Source organism: Eschrichtius robustus, chromosome 19, assembly GCF_028021215.1.
Source record: "Eschrichtius robustus isolate mEscRob2 chromosome 19, mEscRob2.pri, whole genome shotgun sequence".
NCBI classification, from domain to species: Eukaryota; Metazoa; Chordata; class Mammalia; order Artiodactyla; family Eschrichtiidae; genus Eschrichtius; species Eschrichtius robustus.
In genome coordinates, this window is record NC_090842.1 from 66,139,309 (window position 1) to 66,156,498 (window position 17,190).

At 53.6% G+C, this 17,190-nt stretch overlaps 1 protein-coding gene across 2 annotated transcripts; it reads left to right on the forward strand.

Moving 5' to 3' along the window:
- Nucleotides 1-51: 51 nt before the first annotated feature.
- On the forward strand, nucleotides 52-15,269 carry CACNG8 (calcium voltage-gated channel auxiliary subunit gamma 8). 2 transcript variants are annotated; one of them, XM_068527970.1, is made up of 6 exons: nucleotides 2,147-2,414; nucleotides 11,753-11,836; nucleotides 12,878-13,018; nucleotides 14,509-14,972; nucleotides 15,060-15,142; nucleotides 15,242-15,269. In XM_068527970.1, the coding sequence occupies exons 1-6, from the start codon at nucleotides 2,237-2,239 to the stop codon at nucleotides 15,267-15,269; spliced, it is 978 nt and encodes a 325-aa protein (XP_068384071.1). In that variant the 5' UTR covers nucleotides 2,147-2,236. The 2 variants fall into 2 exon arrangements, with proteins under 2 accessions (XP_068384070.1, XP_068384071.1); XM_068527969.1 differs by adding an exon at nucleotides 52-101 and having other exon boundaries at nucleotides 1,951-2,414; nucleotides 14,509-15,269.
- The last annotated feature ends 1,921 nt before the right edge of the window (nucleotides 15,270-17,190 follow it).

A 17,190-nucleotide genomic window follows, 5' to 3' on the forward strand; every position in this document is an offset into this window, starting at 1 on the left:
GACAACCTTTCCAACACCCCTCCTTGGAGCAGACCCAGTGAGGGCCAGCTGATGGGGGCGGAAGAGGCCAAGGTCACCCTGGTACTGGGACCCAGAATCAGGTTTGTTTGTTTGTTTGTTTGTTTCCTCCTCTAAGGCTTCCAGGCTCTTAACTAGAATAGGGGGTTTGGGGGAAGGAGTCTAGGATAGATAGAGTGAGCGGTGGAAGCTGGTAAGGGATGCATGCCTGGAAGGAGGGTTGGGGTAAGGTGGAAAAGGCAGGGCAGGGGGCGTGGTGATGGGGTGCTGTGGGAGAGGAAAATGAGTGGACCCTTGGTGGGTGCAGAGTGGGAAATTATTCCCAATTGAAAGAGAGTTGTGGTCTTGCGGATCAAATTTTTCGAAGGGGCGCTGTCTACGGAGGGGATCTTTTGAAATTCGGAAGAAAACTGAGTGTATGGTGTATGTTCCTGCACAGGTGAAATAGAAGAGGGAGTTCTGGGGGTGTTCCCAAGAAGGGAAGTCTCAGGGAGACATGGAGGGGATTCTCCTGAGCAGAAGCCATGCTGGGAGCTAGGGTAGGTGCAGGAGGGTGGCAAGAGTGAAGGGGATTCTTTGTGATGTAAGAGAAGTCAGGGTGGGGTGGGGGGAGGCTCTTATAAGTTCAAGAGACAGCGGGAGGTCGAAGTGAGCTGGGGAGATCTGGAGTTGGGGGGGTTCATCCCCATAACAAGGGCTACAGAGAGGCGATTTGGAGGTCGTGGGAGATGGTGGAAGGGCAGAGGAATGGGGTGGGGGGATGCTGGGTAGAGTTGGGGGGATTTCCTTCCACAGCAGCGAGTATACAGGTCAGAGCTTGGGAGATTTCTGAATGGAGAGGAATTTGGGGTCTGGAGAAAGGGATTCCTGTGAGTAGAAAATGCCGTGCAACTCACGGAAGAGATTTTTCTTAATGGAGGAGAAAGTGATGGCTCTGATGAGTTTGTCTGAGTTGTAGAGCTACTGAGGACCAGATTTGGAAGACTCCTATAAGCAAGCGAAAGAGTGGGCTATTTTCCTTGAGTCAAAGATGTAGCAGGGGATGGGAGAGTGGTCCAAGGAAGACAAGCGGGGCGGTTAGAGGGAATGTGATGGAGATGGGGGGGGGGCATTCTTCTAAACCAGGGGGTCCAACGGTGTTGGATTCTTTAAAAGAATCCCCCGGGGGAAGTTTTAAAAACCTAGATGCTCAGGGCCACACCCCAGACCAATGAAATCGGAATTTCTCAAGTATCAGTATCCTCTGGTGGTTTCAAGGTGCCACCAAGGTTGAGAACCCTGGTCCAGAGACATAGGGTTCTGAGTGGGGTAGGGGTTCCCATGCAGAGGAGACTGTGGAGGTGGGGTGGTAGTGATGACACCTGTGTGGTTTTCTGAGCTGTGCAAACTGTGGGGGTGAGTTTGGAAGATCTGGGTTTTGTTGTGTTTGTTGTTTTTGGTTTTGTTTTTTTCAGCTGAGGAGAGATTGAGAGATTTATTTTTCCTAAGTAGAGGCCATAGTAGGTGAAGAGGTGGGCCTTGCAGGGGAAGGTAGGGAGTGGGTAGAACTTTATCAGAACATGTTATAAGAAATGAGGAACAGGACAGGGGTTCCTGGGGAGGAGGAGGCACTGGGGGCTGGAGTGAGGGACGCTTTCCCTGTGGGGAGGACGGTGAGACCAGGGGGGCAGAGCTGGAGGGGCCTGGAGGCGTGTCCTACGACACTCTCAGGGATGCCTGGGGTATGTCTCAGAGTGGGATTAGTGGGAAGAATTTCTTGGACACAGGGAGATTGTTTTTCAGAGAAGTGGCAGTGGCAAGCAGAGTGGAAGGAGTTTCTTCAACCGAGGAAAGAGTAGGGTTTCTTTGGGGGGCTGGGGTGCAGGTAAAGGGGTATCCAGGGAGGTGAGCCTTCCTGTCTAATCCTTTATCTCGCTCCCTGCCCTCCACCAGCTGGCGACCATGGCTGCCTTCTGACCCCGTCCCCGGCCGCAGCCTCTTCTTCGCCGCCCCCTCCCCAGCCCCTGGCCCCGGGCCCCCCACTTCTGCCTGCGCTGTGACCCCCCCAGCCGCCGGCACGGCCCCGCCCCCGCTGCCCCGGTGGTGGCCCACGGCCCCCCGGCTGCCCGTGGTCAAACTGGAGTCGCTGAAGCGCTGGAACGAAGAGAGGGGCCTCTGGTGCGAGAAGGGGGTGCAGGTGTTGCTGACCACGGTGGGCGCCTTCGCAGCCTTCGGCCTCATGACCATCGCCATCAGCACGGACTACTGGCTCTACACGCGCGCCTTCATCTGCAACACCACCAACCTCACGGCCGGCGACGACGGGCCCCACCACCGCGGGGGCAGCGGCTCCTCGGAGAAGAAGGACCCCGGCGGACTCACCCACTCGGGCCTCTGGAGGATCTGCTGCCTGGAAGGTAGGGTGGAGGGGGCCTCGGCCTTGCGCGCCTCCATTTGCGGCCCCGCCGCTCGTCCCCTCCGCGGCCGGCTGGGCTTCCTCCCTGGGAAATCTCCCGGTTTCCTGCGGTCCCCACGGCGGGTCTCCCGCCTCCTCCTGCTGCTTCTTGCCACTCCTGCCCACACCGCCCCCCCCGCCACTCCCCTCCCGTCCTTTCCACTCTTCTCTGCGTCCTGACCCTCTAATGAATCCCGCCCCCCTCGCCTCGACCCTCCCCATTCACGCCTCTCCGTCACTCGGCACGTCCTGCGCCCCCTCCGCTCGCGACCCCCCTAATCTTCTCTTTCCCTCATCCGTGGGGAAAGCCCCCTCCCTCCCTCCCTCTCAGCCCTGTGGGTGCCTGGCCTCCCTGCGCGAGGGGCTCCCTCTGCCTCGATTCCAGCACTGGCACCCTCTGCTTTTCCTCCCCACTTCCCTCTGACCCTTGAGCTCGACCCCGCGCCTCCTTGCCCTTTGCAGCTCCTCTCCCCCACGTCCTACCTCTGCGCTCTGAGCGCCCCTACCTCTTATGGCCCCAGTCACAGCGTCTTCCCCATCTCCTCCGTCCCTGTGGCCTCACTTTGGCTGTTTGTCTCCTAGAACATCGTGCCCTAACTGCCCATAACTCATGGCCCTCTCCTCTTCCCTCTGTGGCTTGTCCTCCCGTAGGTCTTGTCCTGCTTGCCTCTCCCATCAGGCCTCCCAGCCTCCCCCACTAGTCCTGGTCCTCCGCGGTCTTTAGATGGCTCTGCCTCATCTTCCCTCCCTTCATCCTCCCTTTGACCTCCTCCTTCCAGACCCTGTTTCTTGACACTGAGGCCACCGCCTCTTCTAATCTCCATCTTTGTTCTTTGCTCGGTCCTACTCTCCTTCTTGCAGGCTCCCTCCCAGCTAGCTCCCTCGGCCTCCCATCTCCCCACGCCAGGCCTCTTCCTCTCAGCAGCTCCTCTGTTCTGCTCTCAGCTTTGCCATTTCTTTCCACGTAGCATGGAAGTGATGGGCTGGGAAGCAGGACACCTGGGCTCCAGTCCTCCTGTGCATCTAGCCCCCTGTGTGATCGCTATCTTGTCACCTCCCCAAGCCTCAGGGCCCTGGTCTGCAACGTGAAGGAGTGGGACCAGCCAATCCCCAATTTCCCCCTCCAGGGCCAAAAAGATCAAAATCCCTTCACTTCTCTTTTTATCCCTCTCTCTTCCACATCTTTTCCTCCTCCTTTTTGCTGGGCACTCTTTTTTTTTTTTTTTTTTTTTAATTTTTGGCTGCGTTGGGTCTTCATTGCTGCGCGCGGGCTTTCTCTAGTTGCAGCGAGCGAGGGCTACTCTTGGTTGCGGTGCATGGGCTTCTCATTGTGGTGGCTTCTCTTGTTGCGGAGTACAGGCTTCAGTAGTTGTGGCACGAGGCCTCAGTAATTGTGGCTCACGGGCTCTAGAGCGCAGGCTCAATAGCTGTGGCGAAGGGGCTTAGTTGCTTCGCGGCATGTGGGAATCCTCCCGGACCAGGGCTCAAACCCGCATCCCCTGCATTGGCAGGCGGACCCTTAACCGCTGCGCCACCAGGGAAGTCCCTTGCTAGGCACTCTTTTTTTTTTTTTTTTTTTTGTTTTTAGGCACTCTTGATGAGCAAGGAATGTTATTATCTCGTTTAATCCTACGGTGGGGGGTGGGGCAGGGCACCACCCTCCTGTTGTGGATGAGGAAACTGAGGCTCAGAGACGTTAAGCCACTTGCCCAAGGTCACCCAGCTGTGACTGGGGAAGAGCCAAGAGACCTCAGGTCTGATGGATGGGATTTGCAGATATGCTTTGTCTGATGTGCGGAGTGTTTAAAACTGAAACCAAAATCTGAATCGGTTGCCAACATTTAAAAATAGGGAGATTGCACATTGAAAATCCGATTTCCAGCTTCTTTTGAACTAGTGGAAGATCTGACAACATGGGGCTGGTATCCTGCAGTGGCCATGGTTGGCTGGATCCGAGTAGCAGCTGCTTCCTCAGATCAGGCATGAGGGTCTCCCTTTCTCCAGTCACCTCTGGTCCCTATTGCCTCACACCCATCCAATTTTCTCATTATGTTATAATTTGACACCCAGTTTCTCATTATACACTGCTGGACAGTGTACAACAAATAGTAATCATTCCATGTATTCATCCCCTCCTCAACAACCACTATTTATTGAGTTTATACTATGTGCCAGGCACTGTTCTTGATTCTGGAGCTATAGCAGTGGAAGGAGAAAAAAACCAACAACAAAGAAACCTGTTTTTTTTTTTTTAACTTTTTATTTTATATTGGAGTATAGCCAATTAACAATGTTGTGATAGTTTCAGGTGCACAGCAAAGGGACTCAGCCATACATATACAGGTATCCATTCTTCCCCAAACTCCCCTCCCATCCAGGCTGCCACACAACACTGAGCAGAGTTCCCTGTGCTGTACAGTAGGTCCTTGTTGGTTACCCATTTTAAATATAGCAGTGTGTACATGAAAGATCCCTGTTTTTATATGTCTTATATTCTAGAAGGAGAGACAGATAATAAGGGAGATAAGTAAGTACAACATCTAGGGTGTTAGAGCTGAGTGCTAAGGAGGAAAATGAGCAAGGGAGGGGATGGGAAGTGTTAGGGGCAAGGGTGTGAAACTGGAGAAATTGGAGATAAAGGAGACTGAGCAGGTGATGTCTGAGGGGTGGGCTAAGTGAACCCAGAGATGGAGCCATGTGGCTTCTGGAGGGAAATGCTTCAGGCTGTAGAAACATTGCTCAGGCTTTGCAGTGGGAATGTGCCTTGTGTTTGACCATCAGGGGAGGCCCGCGTGGCCCAGGCAGAGCTGGTGAGCAGGAACGTGGTAGGAGGTGCAGTCAAGGCGATAACACGAACTTCCAGGTCCTGGAATGTAATTTGCTTTCCACATCGGAGGTTCGTGAGTGGAGTGACAGGAGCTGGCTTAAAGGCTAAGGGCATCGCTCTTGCTGCTGTGTTGAGTATTTAGGAGGCGAGGAAGAGGGAGAATGGGAGGTGGCTTATCTGGGGTGGGAGCCGTAGAGTTTGGGTTTGAACTGCGAGTATATTCTGCCGCTACAGCGGGCAGGAATTGCTGATGGGGCAGTTGTAGGATATGAGAGAGAAGTGTCGGGGTGTCTCGAAAGCAGGGTTTCCCAACCTCAGCGCTGCTGACATTTGGGGATGGATAATTCCGTGTTGCGTCAGTGGGGCTGGGGGTGGGGGGTGCATCCTGCGTGTTGTAGGATGTGTATCAGCATCCCTGGGCTCTACCTTTTAAACACCAGCAGCATCCACCGGTGTGGACACCAAAATTGTCAACTGTCTCCAGACTAGGAATAAAATCGCCCCTAACTGAGAGTCACTGCTCCAAGGCTGTGGCCTGAGCACCGGAGCACGTGGTGGGGTAGGGGTTGGGGAGATTCATCTGCTGGAACAGCTGGTATTTTATCGTATTTGTTTTATTTTCTCTTACCCAATTTATTATAAGGAGGGCTATCACGAGCTCAGTTTTGGACATGTTAAATTGAGGTGACTTTACCAAAAAAAAAATTACAAAAATAAATTGAGGGTGCCTATTCGAGATACTGTGTAGGACAGGAGTCAGTATAGGAAAGGACCCACAAAGTGCCATACAGTCAATTTCTTAGGCTTTGTGGGGCGTGCGATCTCTATTGCTGCTACTCCTTAAAACAGCCAGATATGATGCGTGAGTGGATGAGCGTGGCTGGGTTCCAATTAAACTTCCTTTACAGGCACTGACATTTGAATTTTACATCATTTTCACGTACCACGAGATAGTCTTCTCTGACAGTTTTTCAATCATTAAAAAAAAAAAAAAAAAGTAAAACCCATTCTTCGCTGGATTTGGCAGGCTGGGTTCGGCCCGTGGGTCATAGTTTGTTGACCCCCTGATCTAGGATGTTAGCGATATGATATATGAGGTCAGAGTTCAGGGGAGAGTCTGGGCTGGTGGGCGGGTCATGGCCTGTGGATGGATGAGCAGAGACAGAAACAAACCAAAAAATTAGTTGAAGGGCTGAAGCCTGAGCTAGTCCAGTATTCAAAGACGATCAGAGAGATGAGGAGAGCCAGCAAAGGGAGCTGAGAAAGGAGTGACCACAGAGGTTTGGGGAAAATGAGGTAAGTGGGTCCTGGGAGCCAAAGGAATTGTGTCAAGCAGGAGGTAAATGAAGGTGGACTTTATTGTTATTATAGGCATCATTCATGTGTCACTGGATGCTCACAGTAACCCTGTGTACCATGTACCACTATTACCCCCATCTCCTAGAAATGAAAGCTTAAGGCTCAGAGAAGGGAAGCACCTTTCCCAAGCTCACACAGCTAATAGGCAGTAGAGTCTGGATCTGAATCCAGGTCTCTTTTGTTTCCCAGGAGTCAAAGCAATATAACCGCTAGCCTCCATCCTATCGGGGATCCAGGGGTGTAGAAACTGGTCCCCCCCCCCCCCCAGGCCATTGTCCCCTGAAGACGCTCTGTCCCCAGGAATTCTTAGGTCCCATCCTCATCTCCCTCCAAGTCTTTCTGAGAAGTGCAGTAGAAAGTAGTGATTGGGACAGAGACTCTAGAACAAGACTGATTGGGTTACCTCCTGTCTGCCATGCACAGAAAGGTGACATTGAGCCATATATTCTACTTCTCTGTGCTTTATTTCCATCATCGGTGAAATGGGGGTTATAATAGCCCCTAACCCACAGGGCTGTGGAGCAAATTCAATGAGTTATTACATGTAAAGCATTCAAAAGGCCAGCAGGCACAGGGTAAAGGCTAGACTATGTAGTTTATATTCTGTTCTTCTTCTTCTTATTATTATGAATTCAGGTGACCAACCTCTGAGTTTCCCCTCCTTGATAACCCCGAAGTCCCAGCCTCCCAACCAGCACTGCCCAATAGAAACATCACACAAGCTGTCTATATAACTTAAATGTTTCTAGCCGTGGCATTAAAACAAGTACAAAGGGGAAGGTTCAATGAATCTATAATACAATTTATACAATATAATACATTAATATAAAGGTTAGTAATACATTTTATTTAACCAAGCGTAGCCAAAATATTATTTTAACATGTTAGCAATATAATGATTATTAATGAAATAGTATGCATTTTTCTTCATACCAACTCTGAAATCTGGTGCCTATTTTACACTCACACTCCGTCTCAATTGCCACATTTCAAGTGCCCCAGAACCGGCCCCAGGGCTGGGGGATCCGTATGGGTCTAGCTCCCTTCTCAGGAACTTCAGCCTCCAGAATCTGGACCCACAGCCCAATTTATTCGAGCGGACTATATAAAGCCCCTGTGCTCAGCACTCTGCACGCCTTATTATCTCACTGAATCCTCCGCGTTGCTCCAGGGGGAAGGTATTATTATCACCCGAGTCTGTCAGAGCAGGAAGCTGAAGGCCAGAAAGGGGAAGTGAGTCAGCCACGTGGCCACCCAACATACGAGGGGCAGAGCCCTAGTCCTCACCGCAGCACCCACCCCTACACACCGCCCCCCATCCCGCTTCCCCACTCCCCCCACCGCCGCCTGCCCGGGTCTGTGCTAGGCGGGCCCTGGGGAGACTCAGAGACGCATCACCACCATCCCTGCACCTAAGGAGCTCCCGGCCCAGCCGGTCGGATAACACGCAGAGGCATGCGGCATAACCCCCGTGCATTCTGCGCTTGACTCTGTCATTCGTGTGCCACTGAATGCTCACATACCGCATGCGGTCGCTATCACCATCCTCATCTTCCAGACGAGGAAGCCGAGGCTCAGGGGTGTTCAAATCCCCAAAGCCACACAGCTGGGAAGTGGCAGCCCTGGCATGCGAGTCCCGAGAATGTGACTCCAAAGCCCGTGCTCGTGGCCACCATAACCACTACACTCTACTGCCATAAATATGCTCACCTCTGGGACTTCCCTGGCGGTCCAGTGGTTAGGACTCTGCGCTTCCACTGCAGGGGGGGTTGATCCCCGGTCGGGGAACTAAGACCCCCGCAAGCCGCATGGCTTGGCCAGAAAAAAAAGAAAAAGAAAAAGGAAAAAAAAAAGCTCCCCTTTGAGGCCCAGAGTCTCCTCCCCATGATTCACCATCTACAGAACTGAGCAATTTCTTCAACTCTATGCCTCAGTTTCCTCACCTGTAAAGCAGGGATACTATCACTGCCTAGTATTTCTAAGGGCTGGTCATGCATACTGTGTTAATACCTACCTGTCAAATGCTTGGAGCCGTGCCTGGTGTGTGGTTAGCCCTCAGTAAGTACTAATTATCATTACTGCCAGCATGACTAGTCTGTGGAGAGTGCATGCCGTGTACTCTCCATGCTCAATCTCACTGAATTATCATTCACGTTTTGAGAGAAGTACTATAATCCCACTCAAGAAAGGAGAGAACTTGACCCCCCCTACCACACCATACTGGATGTGCTGGTGGGTATACACCTGCACTCAAAAGGTGTATCTCCATTCATTCATTCAATGGCTTTTTTAAGTAAAATGCACAGAATGTGAAATGTACCATCTTAACCATTTTTTTTTTAACTTTTTTTTTAATTTATTTTTGGCTGTGTTGGGTCTTCGTTTCTGTGCGAGGGCTTTCTCCAGTTGCGGCAAGCGGGGGCCACCCTTCATCGCGGTGCGCGGGCCTCTCACCATCGCGGCCTCCCGCGTTGGGGGCACAGGCTCCAGACGCGCAGGCTCAGCAGCCGCGGCCCACGGGCCCAGTTGCTCCGCGGCACGCGGGATCCTCCCAGACCAGGGCCCGAACCCGTGTCCCCTGCACCAGCAGGCAGACTCTCAACCACTGCGCCACCAGGGAAGCCCCATCTTAACCATTTTTAAAAGCACAGTTCAGTAATGTTAAGTAGATTCACATCGGGTACCCAAGCGCCAAAACTTTTCATCTTTCAAAACTGAAACTCTGTACCCATTCTTCCCTGCTCCCAGCCCCTGGCACTCATCATTCTACTTTCTGTCTCTGTGAATTTGATGACTCTAGATATCTCACATGAGTGGAATCATACAGTATTTGTGTTTTTGTGACTGACTTATTTCACTTTGCATAATGTCTTCAAGGTTCATCCAGGTTGTAGCGTGTGTCAGAATTCCCTTACTTTTAAAGGCTGAGTAACATTCCATTCTACGTATATGCCACACTTCGTTTATCCGTTCATGCGTTGACGGACACTTAGGTTGCTTTTGGCTGTTGTGAATAATGCTGCCACGAAAATGGATGTACAGATATTTCTTAAGAGACCTTGCTTTCAATTCGTTTCAGTATCTACCCAGAAGTGGACCTGCTGGATCATATAGTAATTTTAATTTTTTGAGGAACCTCCAGACTATTTTATATTCCCTCCAACGGTGCACATGGGTTCCAATTTCTCCACATCCTCACCAACACTTACTTTCTGTTTTGTTTGTTTGCTTGTTTATAGTAGCCATCCTAATGGGATGGTGTCTCATATCCATGAGAGGGTATTTCACTGTTGTTTTGATTTGCATTTCCCTAAATGATCATTGATATGGAGTACCTTTTCATGTGCTTGTTGCCCATTCAATCATTCATACATTAAAAATATTTATTAAGCACTTACTATGTGTTAGGCATTGCTCTAGATGTTGAAGAGTGGTGAACAGCCTATAAGCTCACATTCCAGTAGGGGCAAACTGCTGTGCGTTTGAATTCTGCTTCCACCACCCATCAGCTGTGAATTGACGAACGCCTTGTTATGCCTCTGCTTCCTCATCTGGACAATGGGTATATGGCGTGGTATCAGCCGAACAGTTAATTGTGTTCCAGGCAAAGTGCTAAATCTCTATACCTGGATTCAACCCTCACAACGACCCAGTGAGGTAGGTCCTAGTAGCCCCTCGTTATAGGAAAAGGGATTGAAGCAAATTGGCCCAAGTGAGGCCAACAAGGTCACAGAATAAGGACATGATGGATTCAGGCTTCATTATCAAGCAGTGTGACTCCAATTCTCAATGTTTGGTCACTGCACGACACCAATAACATTATCTATTTCATCTATTTCGTGGATCTCCTGTGAGCTCCGGATGAGTTAATCCACCTAGGAAGCACTTAACAAATGGTAGCTCTTAGTGGAGTTATTCACTGCCTTATAGTCCTTCTTTCCAATCTTTTCCTTTACCCCCATTTCTTTCCGTGTCATCTTTTGCCTCGAATCTCCCCTTCTGTCATCCTTATATTCATTCATAATTTAATTCTTTCAACACTCATTTCTTGAGGCCTCCTTTGTGCCAGGCAATGCTAGGGACACACGGAGGAATCAGACCCCATGCCCTCCCCCTGCAGGAACTCCTAGCGTGCTGAGGAAGAAGATCATAAATCAAACCAATGCATGCTAAAAAGGTGGTAGTGCAGGGAGCTGCTACACCCCAGAATGGGTGGGAGGTGTGTGTGTGTGTGAGCGAAAGCTTCCTCAAGCCGGTGTCCCGTGCGCTGCTCGCTTGCAAGGGTAAGTTTTTCGCCAGTGAAGAATGTGAGAATGTTCTGCAGCATTGGGCAGTGGCCTGGAGGTTGGAAGGAGCCTGGAGAATTGAGGAAACAAAATGTATTTAAATTTATACTTATTTATACATCGGCCTGCAGCTGTGTAAGGATGTGGGTTCTGGGGGGGGGGGGGGAGGAAGGGGCTGACACTGCAGGACCCCTGGAGGCATACTGCACCCCTAGCGTGCCTCTGCTAGCTCCGACCTCTGCATCTCCTCCCAGAGGACCCCAGGTGCAGTGCGCAGAGAGCCGGGGAATCCCTCTCCCATATGGAGGATTGAAGAGACTACAACCCCGGTGATCCACTGGGGCTCCTCTCTCCTCACAATTAGACTCGAAGACTTCATAGGGCCTCATGGGAAGTGTAGTCCTCCTCGCCCTGTGCCGCCTCTTCGTTTTCCCACGCATTTTCAACCGATTTCGAGTTGAAGGGTGACGACATGGCTGAAACCAACGCCTTCTTTCTTACAGAGGTGGAAACAGAGGCCAGAGAGACTGTCCCCGTACAGGTTACAGGGCAAAAGTTCTTGTGGCCTTTTAGTGAGTGTTGGATGATTTCCTTCCTTCCTTCCTTCCTTCCTCCCTCCCTCCCTCCCTTTTCCTTTTTTCTTTTTTTAACTGGTAGGGAAACTGAGGCCCGGGAAGTTGAAAGTTTGTCCCAGCTGCACAGACAGGCTCAGGAGCCAGCACTTCCTGTCTCCCAATCAGAAGGGGTTTGAGGAAGGGGAGGGTCTTTTCTCACCCGGGGTTCCCCCACTCTTAAGTGCCCACGACTATCACCCCCATTCCCCTCCAGGGTTGAAAAGAGGCGTCTGCGTGAAGATCAACCATTTCCCGGAGGACACGGACTACGACCATGACAGCGCGGAGTATCTGCTGCGTACGTGGGGGTCGGGGACAGAGTCGGGGGGCTGCCGGGCTTGGGCAAGTGCGAGGGGAGAGGGGGCTGTGCTCCGGCACTTAGAACCACACGCAGAGATGAACCTGTCAGCCAATCCAAGCCCAGATACTGAGATCCTCTGGTCACCGATTGGCTCAGTGGTCTCTCTCCCGCCCCCTCCTCTCACCTTGGGGCGGGCTAAGAAGGGATCCCGGGAGCTGATTGGCCGTCGTGATGGCCTGGGTACTCGAGGCAACTCAGCGCAGTGACTCTCTGGGTTGGGATTGGCCACTGCGCCCTGGGGCCCTGAGGCAATCTGCGGCGCGGACGGCGCGGACGGGCCATTCTAGGAAGCTGGCTCGGGAAGCCTGTGGTGGGATTGGTAGCTACCCCAAGAACGCGGCAAATCCAGAGTTATGATTGGCTGCGGCCTCAACCGGGCTCAGAAATCGCACGATCTGGTTGCCTAGGGTTTGGGAGACGATGGAAAGGACTGTAGAGAGAGGGGGAGAGAGAGAGAGAAGGGAGAAAGTAAGAGAAGAGAAACCCAGAGCTACAGATGCAGCCAGGCAGAAAGGGGGGTGGGTGGGAGGGAGAGAGGTATTTAGAGAGTTGATAGAAAGATCTGGAGGAAGGAAAAAATGCGCAGAAGAGAAGAAGGGAAAGAGCGTGCGAGAAGGAAAAAGAGAGGGAGAGGGTCCACAGAGAAATAGAAAAGTTCCGAGGGGGAAGAAAAGAGAGAGGGAGAGTGATTAGAGAAATAAAAGGGAAGAAAAATATGCCAGGAGAGAGAAAAATAGAGGAAGAAAAAGACACAGAAAAAGAGAGAGGCAATCAGATCGAGAAAGAGAGAAATTTTAAAGAGGAGAGAAAGTGAGACAATAACAGAAAACAACCAGGCAGAGAAGGAGAATTGTAGAACCAGCGAGAGAGAAGCGGAGACGGAGGTAGCAGGAGGCGCGGGGCGCCGGGGGGACAGGCGGCCGTGTCTGACGCCCTGGTTCCCACCCCACCTCTCTCCCCATACTCTCCTTTCTTCAGGAGTCGTCCGGGCCTCCAGTATCTTCCCCATCCTCAGCGCCATCCTGCTGCTGCTCGGGGGTGTGTGCGTGGCGGCCTCCCGGGTCTACAAGTCCAAGAGGAACATCATTCTGGGAGCAGGGATCCTGTTCGTGGCAGCAGGTGAGAGGCAGAGGGAGGGGGCGGCCCACCTGCGAGCGCGCACGTGTGTGTGCGCGCGCGCGCGCGCCTGCACAGCTACCCTGCCCGGGCGCTCCCTGGGGCCCGGAGCCTTCCTAGGCTCTTCCCAAGCTCCATCGCCACCCGCTGGGCGAGGTAGGTGTCGCCTTACGGTAGTCTTCTGGGCGAGTGAACCCAGCACAGACAGGTGTCTGTCTACCGCGTAATCCGGGATGCCAGGAGTTTAGATTCCAAAGCTCGCGGTCCCGGAGACGGAAGGGGAGGAGCTTGGGAGAGGGGGTGGGGCCTTGAGGCTGAATTGCCGTCTTGAAGACAGAAATGACAGACCTGAGAGGGAGAAAGTGATTTGGATTCAGATGGGGAGGAGCCTGCTCTAGGGGGCGGGGCCTCGTGGGCTCCGGTGTACCCAAAAAGGGTCTGGTCCTGCGAAAGCATCCAGACCAACTCGGTAGTGAGGCAGGGCATTAAGGGGCGAGACGCCCTTTCTACTCGAAGTGAGTAGTATTGGGAAATTCGAGGAGTCAGAGCCTTTCTGAAGGGATGGAATCCAGAGGAGAAGGGGCAGGATTTAGCATAAACAGCAGGGGATGCTTTGGGGATGGATCAAGATCTGCAGGGGGTGGGGCTTGGAGGATTTGAAAGACCGGGCTAACTACACCTGGGACGGGGGAGGAGCCTGACCGCGATCCTCAGGGGGCGGGGTTTAGCAAGCTGGAGGCGGGGCTTAGAGTAGCCGGGAGACCTGCTTTAGTAAGAGTAGTATGGGGAAGGCCTAGAATAGATGATAATCATGAAAGAGTTCAGATCAGCCAGAGCCAGAGCCTAGAGAGAGTGGGATTACCTCATTAACTAAACGAGCAGAGTGTGAGGCCTAGGGAACACCAAGATTTATAAAGTTAAGAGTGGAGTTAGACCAATCAGGGTAGGGCCAGGAAACCCCAGCCAGGGTCATCTTATCAAGGGCAGAGTTTAGGCCAGCGAGGGAAGGGCCTGGACCATCTGGGGAGGAGTTTAGACCATCTGGGGCAGGGCTTGGGCCATCCCGGAGGGATCTGGACCATTAAGGGTGATCCTAAACCTTCTGGGGTGGGCCCTGGACCAACTGGGGCGGAGTTTAGACCAACCAGGGTGGGCTTTCGACCAACAGAGTAGGACCTGAATTAGCTGGGGATGGTGGACCATCCGAAGCAGGATTTGGGGCCCTTCGGGGCGGGGCCTGGGCCACCTGGGAAGAAATTTAGACCATCTGGGAAGGGGCTTGGACCATCTGAGGGTGGAGCTTAGGCCAACATGGCGCGGGGCCTGGGCTGGCCAGTGGGCGGGGCGGTCTGGACCATCTGGGGCGGGGCCTAGACCATCGGGGGTGGAGCTCAGACCAGAGCGGGACAGGGCCTGGGCCGGCGGGGAAGGGCCGTGGGCGGGGGCGGGGCCAGGGGTGGCCTCGAGGCTCCCGTCTGACCGTCCCCGCCCAGGCCTGAGCAACATCATCGGCGTGATCGTGTACATCTCGGCCAACGCGGGCGAGCCGGGCCCGAAGCGGGACGAGGAGAAGAAGAACCATTACTCGTACGGCTGGTCCTTCTACTTCGGCGGGCTGTCGTTCATCCTGGCCGAGGTGATCGGCGTGCTGGCCGTCAACATCTACATCGAGCGCAGCCGCGAGGCGCACTGCCAGTCTCGCTCGGACCTGCTCAAGGCCGGCGGGGGCGCGGGCGGCAGTGGCGGGAGCGGCCCCTCGGCCATCCTCCGTCTGCCCAGTTACCGCTTCCGCTACCGCCGCCGCTCCCGCTCTAGCTCCCGCTCCAGCGAGCCGTCGCCGTCGCGGGACGCGTCTCCCGGCGGCGCCGGGGGCCCGGGCTTCGCCTCCACGGACATCTCCATGTACACGCTCAGCCGCGACCCGTCCAAGGGCAGCGTGGCCGCGGGGCTGGCTAGCGCCGGTGCCGGCGGCGGGGCGTACGGCGGCGCGGCGGGGGGCGCGGGGGGCGGCGGCGGCGGCGGCGGCGGCGGGGCGGGCGCCGAGCGGGACCGCGGGGGGGCGTCCGGCTTCCTCACGCTGCACAACGCCTTCCCCAAGGAGGCGGGCGGCGGCGTCACGGTCACGGTCACCGGGCCGCCCGCCGCGCCTGCGCCCGCCGCGCCCGCGCCCGCCGCGCCAGCCCCCGGGACCCTGGCCAAGGAGGCCGCCGCCTCCAACGGCAACACGCTCAACAGGAAAACCACGCCCGTGTAGGGGCGCGACGGGGGGCGCCGAGGGGGGCGTGTCCGGGGCGCGTGCGCGGGCGCGCGTGCAACGAGGCTGCCGGGGGTCGGGGGCGCCCCCCTCCTTCCCCGTGAGCGCGCTGGAGACTGCTTGGTGCTCCCCCGCGCCCCCTCCCCACCTCTCGGGCGTGGGGGAACGCCCGCCACCCTCCGAATCAGGGACCCTGAGGGAGGGGGAAGGGAAGGGAGGGGGCCGTTGGGAGGGAGCGTCGTGTTTTATTTATTTATTTTTTGTGGGGGGGGGGAGGGGGGAGGGCTGTGGTGTTTTCTGCAGTTTTGAGATGTTTTCTTTTTAATGTTTTGCTGTGTGCATGTGGGGGCGGAGCACGGGGGAGGGACTCCCAGCCCAGCCCAACTCCTGGAGAGGGACCCATAACACACGACTATATAGTTATACCTGCAGACTATATATATGCTCTATGTAAAGAGACAGAAAGATAAAAGAAGGGATGCAGAAAGGCAAAGTGACAAGGGACAGACGTGGGCATTCGTTCACTTCTTCATTCATCCTTCCACAAGGGTTTTAAAAGCACCTGCTATGTACCAGGATGGCGCTGGGGAGGGAACATAAACAGTCCCAGAGACAGACTTGATCATTCATTACCAGCAATTTATTCGTGTACTTAAGTGCCAGGCATTGTGCCGAATGCTGAGCCTACAGAAGGAGGGGAGTCAGATAGGGTCCCCAACATCCTCACAGAGTTTACATCTTGTGCATGAGACAGACGTTAATCCAAGAAATGCGTACACCACAGTAAGTTACAATTAGGGCAAAGGAGAAATCCGAAATGCTACAAAATGCTCCTGCAGGGAGGCTTAACCCAGTTTAAAAGGAAGGGATATTTTAGCTAACACAAAAGGATGACAAGAAGTCAGCCAGGTGAAGCTGGAGGGAAGTGTCTTAGCCAGAGAACAGCATATGCAAAGGCCCTGGGGCAGGAAGAGCTTCCAGAGAAGGCTAACATGTACGTAGTGAGCCACATGCAGATGGAACAAGATGAGGCTGGAGATGAAGGCAGGGCCAGACTGCCCAGGGACTTGTAGGTCAGGTCAAGAGTTTAGATTTAATTTGAGGGCAGTGGGGAGACATGGAATGGCTTTAAACAGGATCATAACATGAATGGTACAGAAAGGGAGGAAGGAACTCGGAGATGAGAGTGAGAGGCAGAGACATGCTGAAATACAGCATCAAACACAGGCACTGGCCCTCCAAACTCTCACTCGTGGGAGGGAGCAGATAATCACACAAATACTGAAGCACAGGCATGGTGTCTGGTGTGCAGGAGAAACACTAGGACTTAGAGATTCATGTTTCACTCATCCATTAATTCAGCCATTCACTCCTTGACGTTTTTGAGCATCTGCTAATGTACCAGGTAGTGTATTGGTATCAGGATCCCCACTGGTGCTCTCAAGGAGGAGTCAAAAACAGAACTCCAGGCAGGGCAGTCGGTGCTGTAACAGGGACCAGGATGGGCAGCTTGACCAGAGAAGAAGAGACAGAGTGACCAACTGCCAAGAGTGGGTAGTACTTGGGGAAACTTCCTGGAGAACATTAGACCCAGGCTGGGTTTCAAAAGGATGAGTGATGAAGGGGGTGAGGAAAGCTTTCATGGGAAAGAAAACAACTCGAGTCGGCTTGGGGGGGATATAAGAGCATGATGTAATGGGGACAGGGCTCATCCTTTGGGGATGCAGAAGGTCAGGGTAGGGGTGGGAGATAAGACCAGAGAAGCAGCTAGAAGCCAGAGTCTAAGGATGCTAGGGTTCCAGGCTGAGGAGTTTGGACTTTATTCTGAGGGTAGCAGGAGACACGGGAGAGTTTGCAGCAGGTGAAGAGCAGGGTCAGACGTGGGTGTCAGAAGGAGACGCCTGGGATGTGGGAAAGGGCT